Source organism: Populus alba, chromosome 3, assembly GCF_005239225.2.
Source record: "Populus alba chromosome 3, ASM523922v2, whole genome shotgun sequence".
NCBI classification, from domain to species: domain Eukaryota; kingdom Viridiplantae; phylum Streptophyta; class Magnoliopsida; order Malpighiales; family Salicaceae; genus Populus; species Populus alba.
This window is the reverse complement of record NC_133286.1, coordinates 6,442,162-6,450,542: the sequence shown is the minus strand read 5'-3', so window position 1 is coordinate 6,450,542 and position 8,381 is coordinate 6,442,162. Positions and strand designations below refer to the sequence as shown.

The following is an 8,381-nucleotide window of genomic DNA, read 5'->3' as shown; positions in this document are numbered from 1 at the left end:
CCCCTAGCCCCATTGATGCTCATTTCTTCATAGATTGGAAATATTAAAGGAAGCCTGGAATTTATTTATTTTTTTGTGGAATAATGGAAGGGTTGAAAAAAGTTGTGCGGTTTAGAGACAAAGGAAGCAATCGGACCTTTGTTGAAGCTCCCAACACATGGAAGGCAAGGAGATTCTAGTTCATTCAATGTTACAAAGACCATCCAAATTTTTTTGCAGTTGTTTCCGATGAATTCTCAACTTGTTTCCATGCCTATATGTCAAACGTGTGTGTGTTCGAAACCCTTTCTGTACTAACATTTTCGTTAAGAAAAAACAGTTGGACAGGGTGTGTGGTTAGGACATGTTCTCTAGCTGATAATGATACATATTAACAGTCCAATCTGTCGCTTGTCTAATTGTTTGTTCTGTCCGACATTCTCTTCCATCATAGAATAGTATCGATTACAGAGAAGACGACTCAATGGCTGGGAGATGCATCAAGCGAGGTAATCAAAACATCGGGCATTCAGACCCCTCCCTCGGAGTAAATGTGTCTTTCTTTCTTTTCTGGAACGTGAAAAGAGGAATCAGACAAGATTCCCAGACCTCCTCAAATCTTGGTTAAGTCTGTTAATTCCATCTTCCGATTATGATTATTCAGGCCAAAACATTAGTGATGTTCGTCTGGAGTCTCCATGGCAACATGCTGTCTTGACAGTACCAGTTCCCAAGTGCACGCTGTTATGGTTTAGAATTTGATGACATGCCTCTCATAAACCAAACTGGCTTGCTGCAGGAAGCTCAGTTGCTCGAAGACCTAGCTACATGGGAGGCAACCATTTTAAAGGAAAACTGAGGATGGTGATGCCCTAGTATTTTTTTTATTATAATACTTTACTAGGTTTTTTTCTATTTAAATATAATATATTTTCATAGTTTATTTTTTCTATTGGAATGGGATTGATTGCAGCTTGTTTGAGATTGAGTTTCTTCGAGGACGCCTGTGCCTAGCATGGATTCTTTGAAGCGCTGCCTCCCGCAATGCTGTAGGTGCCTTCGGGCTGGGAAAGAAATACCAGTTTGAATCCCATCCCATCCCCCGGGCTATCTCCTAAGGAAGGGAGAGTCAAAAGAATTTCAATCAGCTGTAAGGTATTATTAGAGTTCTATGGTGTAAATTTTTTCGACAAGTGTAGACATTAAGAAATAAAATTAAGTATTTTAAGAGACTCTTGGTCAATGAGGATTTTCTCCTTATCCTTGCTTCTCACTGCGTAAGATGGAATCAAGTTGGTGAAGAAAGCAAATAAATGCTCTATCAACTAACTACACAGCATTTTCAGTGCGCATTGCACCGCAGAACTCTCAAAAAAAAAAAGAATGAAGCATGTCCAGTAACATGCATAAAGGAGACGCCAAAACACAAGAAAGAAGACAACTGATAGCTGAAATTCGCTCAGCAACATACACCAGGATTGAAGGAAAGAAATTAAGACTCCCTAAATAAGATTAACAGTTTCATTACAACAGCTACATCATAAAAGAACATAAATATACAAAGAAGATCAAAGCAGGAGGGAGTGTCAGACAGGAACAGTAAATTGAAATGGGTGAAAACAGAATTTTAAAGATATTTAGCAAATCACATCAAATGTGCACTTGCAGGAGCCCTCACCCAGATAGAACACCAATAAAGAATCTACCTAAAAATTTGCTGGGACCTGACAATTCTTTCAGGGCTTTTGCCTCGTGGAAAATGGTCCCATCAGAAGTGACAAGAACTTTATGTATGCTATGACGCCTCTAAACTAAATATTTCATAACACATTAGATGTCACAGGTTGAGTAAAAATTTGGTGAGTGGCAACTGATAGTAATGTACATACAATATGCATGGTCCAAGGTAGAAGGCATGACCAAAATACTAAATTGGATCACCTGCTTTTTGACTCATTCTCTGCTAGCTTCTTCCTTAGATCCTTGAGTGCGTCAACAACCTCAGAATCAAGATTATGTTTTAATAATCTACCCTGAAAGGAAGTAGGCCTGAGCAGATAGATAAACAAATTAACCACTTCGATAGAGAAAGTTCTTTGGACTGAATGATATATGCATTCAAGAGAGAGTTAAGTCACTTGAGATAAATTGAAGGTTCAATGCAATTATAATCAATTAAAGCACAGATAGGGTTTGATACCAAGCACCTCTTTTTTCTTGACTCAAAGGCCAACCTTTCTCATCAAAGAAATCAAACTGATAGACCAAACTTTTCATCCAGAGATTTATTTTACCTTTTAATTTATACTATAGAGTTTTTTTTCATGATTTTCCTTCATCGGATCAAACTAAATAGACAGTAGGTGATATCATTGAAAGGCTTGAAAGAGAAAAAATATTTGCACAAAATGTCAAAGGCTTTTCATCTATTGGGGCACCTGCAAGGATTTCCTTTGTTCAAATGAAGCTAAATAGGCTGGTAGGTGGATATCATTGTTAGACCTACAAAAGAGGAACAACAACTTTTTACAAGATGTGATGTACTTTCATAAGTCGGGGTTCTTGTAAGGATTTCAAATTAGTTGGGATTCCTGAAGCCATATCGCTAGCCAGCCTGTATGCATCAGCAAAACAAAGCTTGAGCTTAAACTCTTATTTTTAGCTCAAGAATGTTAACATTGGAAGGGACAGTTCTACTACATGCAGACTTGAATAAAGGGCAAGGTTGTATTCTACTGTGGAGTTGGGATTTAGTGCTGACTAAGGACCGAGGACTCTGTATATTTTATTCAAATACAACTCATAGTTTCTTTTGACCCAGCCATTCGAGACCAACAATGTCTCATCTTCTTATACTTTTTTATTAGCAGCAATAAAATGTTCCTTAATTTATTTCTAATTTAAAGCACACCTTAGTTCTTGAAGTGCCCTCTCCACCTCTTGCTGTGATGTCTTTATCTACAATTATAACATTGAAAGAAGCTGAATTGCAAATGGCAAAAACAAAACGATAATTTGTTACACGGAAAATTCAAACATCAAGCATTTACAAGAAGACAAAACAAAAGAGTGCCTCACCTCAGAAACCAAGGCCTTGCAACTCCAAATAAAGGCTCCCTGCCACAACGGTATAAAACAAAAGTATCAGGAAATTACCTGACCATCATAAGCCCCATGTTAAAGAAGAAAAAAAGAATTTATATAGCTTTGTACTGACCACAAGGTCATGTCCTCTCACAACACAATACAAAAGGATTGTTTTAATTTTCAAGAAACAATATTTAATATGAAAAGGACCAAAACAGGAAAGCATGCAACGGGATAAGACTACAGAGTTATTTCTAAAATTTTCTGAATTGGATTGGGGGCGCATTTACAGAAAGAGAAGAAATTTATTCCAAACTGGGGAAAAAATTATAGTAACACACTTACTTTGGCACAAGTTTTCTCAAAGGGAGCTAGCAGAAGATGCAATCTTATGATAAGTAATTACTGCCAATGGACTGGAAATATAATAGCATGGTCCTCCTTGCATTGTCTCGAAACAAGTTTAAATAAGGCCTCTCTCTCTCTCTCTAAATAAATAAATACATGTGCGTTGTGCATGCATGTGCTTCGAGTGTCTAGAGAGAGAGAGAGAGATTTGGAGCTAAAAAAGTAATCAAATTTACTAGATCAACAAAAGTCAATACAAAGAGATAATCAATTTATAAGGGAAATGCATACTGCTCCATGTGCTGCATGCTGCTGAATATGATCAGAAGTAACGACCCATACTTTTGGACATCCATCCTCCTTCAAGGCTACAACCTGTTAGAGAAATAAGATTCCAATGCTAAGCACAAAGGATGACAGCTAACACACGAGACAGAAAAAGGCAAGAAAATTATCTTCAAGCACATCACCAGTCTTCAAACAGATAATGGCATAGTAAGGGCAACCACATTTACTGCAGATATGAACAAGTTGAATCAGGATGTGAAACTCTTGCATGAAGAAAAGAGACCTGGACCCAGAATCTTATTAGTTCTCCACATTTGACTAAAAAGATCTCCCTGACAAGCAGATAGAGCAAAACCTGGTTTAAGATTTTCCTTGCAGGGGACAACAAGATAAGAAAATCCTAGACTGTGATAAATGGATTAAGATTTTGGTTAACGGAAGTAAATGTGAAATTCATGGCCCAAATGTAGTATAAAGAAATAGTTGGAAGAGTAGGGGTAGGGAAAATGATGACATGACACCAAAACAAAGAGAAAACTCTATGACAATTACCTCTAGCTGATAAATAATGGTGTATATCAAGAATTTCTAACATCAGTGGTCATTTCTTTTCTTCTCCATTTTGATATTATTAGGAAGCTTTTAGGAATTAAGTTTCCCAGCAGTGGTAACTTTTTAACATCACACAAACCATCTGCCTCCACAGGAAACATGGAATGGAATTGGGACCCAGGACCTCTAATATAGAACTAGAGATAAAGCCATGGGAATGTCTCCGTTGGAACATCACAATGGCAGTTTAAAGAGAAGATCTTAATTTCCTTATCAACTTGACATAAAAAAAAAATACCTCTTTTTCAATCCACGCATCAGCACAAGATTCACCTGTGAAAATCACATCGACACTGCAAATTGCAGATGTTTTGTATAAGAAAAGAACCAATTATATCAACAATACACAGCAAGACATTTGATAACATATATAATTGAACAAACTAACACAAATCATTCTCAATCAATATTAGATAGCATGGTAAAAAATGATAGTCGGGGTAAACAATAACACCTTCAGTAATAATACTTATCTTTCATACAAAATAAAGGAGCACAGTCCCATTACATTTACAAAACCAAAGATCTTCAACCTACAATAAACACTAAATCTTTGACATTCTGGTCATTCAGAGGAAGCGACAAGTATAATTCAAGTGCATGTGCAAGCGCCTGTGCATCTAATTGCAAGATCAGTAACTCAACTCAACTAGGCCTTAAGTGCTATGATCAGCCTATTTTCTAAAATAAGCATATTGTTATGAAGCACAAATGGATTTCTTGATGGATCCTATTTTATATAGATGATAAAATCTAAATAGTCATCCAAAGAGTAGATTATCACAAAAATTGGTAATTATAGATTAGGATTATAAAAGTACCCAACAAAATTTTCCTTGTGCGTAGGCAGCCCTGACATCATGGCATCAAAGACAACTACCACTTTCACATCTGTAAATGTTTCAAAGTTAACAAAGATAGAGGCATCAACATTTAGAAAACAAGTAAAAGGATGAAAGATGGAATTAAGTTTCAATGTTACTCAAGAAACTAGGAGCAAATGACCCAAAACCAACAGAAAATAAGGATTTAAAGTGAAGAGTCGCTAATTAACTCTTCCAGGTTCATGAATATCAATTCCTTGTGGTTATGGTCAAACATCAAAAGAGGACAGAAGCATACTAATATTCAATCAAGCAAGGGCCAAGTTGTAACATGCAATATATGATGGGACATGTAACGGTCATCCATAATCGATCTTAAATTGGGCAGTTCTATAGGCACTTCACTTTCAAGTTTATGAAATCAGCAATTTAATTGTGATAACATTTACAAGTACATAAAAAAAATAATTGTGCAATACATTAAGTGCAGTTTTTTAAGAGAGCACTAGTTAACTGTAGTTTCCTAATTCTACTCATCATCTTGAAAGGTGCTGAATTATCATAAGAAATAATTGTGTTCCAATTTGTTCCAAGAATAGCTGATTTTTTAGACAAACCCAATAGGCAATGAAACTCTACTGGATTCAATCAAAATTGAAAATATATTCACAACAAAATAGAACTGTCAGGTCTCGAAGTTCCAGAACTCTTTGCCACAAAATTCTTGTCCATTTGAGAATGTGTATTAACAGAATTCACAGGTTATTACATTATTACATGCCAATTATAACCGTTGTGTTAGAATATTTATTTTTATGATGTTAATTTTGCATTAGTGTTTTAAGGGGTGAAGTGAAAACTCACTTATTTGTTGCCCCATTGACAATTGACCATGGAAAATAAATTTAGAAAGACAAATAAGGTAGGGGATGAAATATCTATCAAGTTTCTTCAAGAAAATGATAGTAGAGCTTTTCTAATCACAGTTATTATTCTCATGGTCCTCCCATCATAGTTAATACCCCTTAGAAGAAAAAGTATAATGATGGGTGCCTACATGTCCAACCCATCTAGGTATGTCTAAGTTCTATCAAGGAACACAGCTATCAGAAACCTTTATTATGTCTACACAGAGGGTAAATTGGCCTGAGGTAGCAGAAAGTAAGACTAAAATATGTTCCAAATGGTTGACGCATAGGAAATTGAAGGCAATATCAAGTCTTGCCAAAAGAGCACAAAGTGCAAACCTCTGGCCAAACTGAATGCTACAAGTTCATCGATTAACTTTTGTCGTGCAATGTCAAGTCTTCCATTCACAAAATGTTTCTTCAGTTTCGCCCAGTATCCACATACATTATACCCATCAACAAGCAAGACAGGGACTCCAGTTTCTACAATCTGGTTCGTACTGTAAATCATAGTTAGCAGAGCAAAGAGCAATGCTTTTCCAAGAGGCTTAAAAGTGGATGCTGAAAAAAAAATAAAAAAAAATAAAAGAAGGAACCTGGAAAGAATATTACTAGTAGAGACTCAAGGTAGGATCACGGTAGAGCTCTGTGTCCTCTGGAAGGTCCTCCTTCTCCACCTTCTTTCTGCGGTAACTAGTAGAAGGCTTAGGTGTGCTAGACTTCCTCTTTTGAAACTCCTACAAAACCCTTCATCGGATTAGATTACGGGCAGGAATCCCACAAAGGAGATGCATATTTCCGTAAAACCGACCTTCCATAACTTTAGAAACTGCAAATTCTGCTTGACGTTTGATGTGATTCTTGGAGGAGCTGGCTCAGAACCCTGTTAATGAAATGACATTTACAAATGCACAAAAATCGTTAGACGTCAACCTTGAATAAGTTTCTTAGACCAAATCCTCTTCAAAACTGTTTCAACCCACTGAATAATATATTAGCTCAATCTGATGATATGATCCTTTGAACAAAGATTTCCATTGTTGTTCAACATAAGATATAAGATACATCTGTATTCCCTGATCATATTCAATTTCAATCCAACTTGGGGGATCATATTCATATTAAAAGAATTATTTAGCTAATTCTCAGGTGAACCATACACTTCTTGATGTAAAATCTATTATTGGACCCCCCCCCCAACAATAAACCTTATTGTTTTCACATCTCCAGCCATGTACATTGATGCAGCTAGCTGATAAATAGGTGTTAACATGACAGAAACAGAATCATGCATATGGCGGGGGTGCAATGGCATAGAGGAACTACTTATAAGAAGGGCAAAAAAATACAGACTGTCAAAGTTGTTATTGAAAGGGACAGGAAATAGAGAGTAGAGCAAAGGGAAATAACTAACCTTATTAGGAGAAGAGGCAGGCTGGGATTTCTTGTTTTTGGCCATTAGAATAACAACCCTGTAGTTGTTGTAATGGTGGCAAGAAGAGGAAGAAGCACCATATGGAGATGGTACTGTAACTGCTTTCATGGATGGACCCACACACTTTGCTACTTCTTCTTCTTAATTGAATAAACAATTGGTATTGCTGGGGGTCTTGGAATTTTGACAATCTAATCTACATGGAGATAAGAGTAGTAGGAGGCTTGTAGCAGTAGCAGGAGTCAGTTGTGAAATTAAATGTGGAAGAGGAAGATAAATATGAGGTTATTAGCTGGGCAGGCAGGACAGGACAGGACATCGAATGTGAACCACAACAATCCTCTCATGTCTCAGCATCTCCCTCCCTCTCTCTCTCTCTCTCAAAAGACAACTTTCATCTCTTCTAACACGCAAATTTAACAAGGCCCTGAAACATTTTCCTTTGCTTTTGGGTCTGTTCCTACTAGCGATGGATATGTTTATGTTTTTACATTTTGGGCTTTTCTCTACTTTGTGGACTTCGTGATTAGGCTACTCAGCCCATTATAAATAAGTTTAGGGACTATGGATTTGTGCATGTCTAATGTATTTGGTAGGCCGAACCAAGCTAGTTTTAGCACTTTGGATAATCCATATGATACGTGGAAGAAACCTCTTTTTGTGTCATATAATAGCATGTTTGGGACTTGTTTAATGCCTGCATTAATTGAGCATCCTTCGTGGCTTTGGTGGAAAAGATGAAGAAAGATTTCAACTATTTTGTTTTATTTGATTATGTTCAAGCCTAAATAAAGATTGTTGTCATATGACTTGAACCAAATAGAAGTTGTATGGTTCTTTTGGTACATATATCTATATCTTAGTAGCTCTCTTTTAGAATCCACTAGACAACAGAAGTGA

At 36.5% G+C, this 8,381-nt stretch overlaps 1 protein-coding gene across 4 annotated transcripts; it reads right to left on the bottom strand.

The window, feature by feature from the left end:
• Nucleotides 1-999: 999 nt before the first annotated feature.
• Nucleotides 1,000-7,872, bottom strand: LOC118031047 (uncharacterized). Of its 4 annotated transcripts, none has more exons than XM_035035347.2 (11): nucleotides 7,461-7,871; nucleotides 6,858-6,929; nucleotides 6,659-6,783; nucleotides 6,386-6,546; nucleotides 5,136-5,205; nucleotides 4,553-4,607; nucleotides 3,706-3,789; nucleotides 3,058-3,096; nucleotides 2,891-2,937; nucleotides 1,921-2,028; nucleotides 1,000-1,093 (listed from the first exon to the last, which is right to left on the bottom strand). In XM_035035347.2, exons 1-11 carry the CDS (start codon nucleotides 7,587-7,589, stop codon nucleotides 1,087-1,089), a joined length of 897 nt encoding a protein of 298 aa, XP_034891238.1. In that variant the 5' UTR covers nucleotides 7,590-7,871; the 3' UTR covers nucleotides 1,000-1,086. The 4 variants fall into 4 exon arrangements, 2 of the variants coding, with proteins under 2 accessions (XP_034891238.1, XP_073264167.1); XR_012169407.1 differs by lacking the exon at nucleotides 1,000-1,093 and adding an exon at nucleotides 3,412-3,507 and having other exon boundaries at nucleotides 2,013-2,028; nucleotides 7,461-7,872; XR_004684438.2 differs by lacking the exon at nucleotides 1,000-1,093 and having other exon boundaries at nucleotides 1,960-2,028; nucleotides 2,891-2,961; nucleotides 7,461-7,872.
• Between the last annotated feature and the right edge of the window lie 509 nt (nucleotides 7,873-8,381).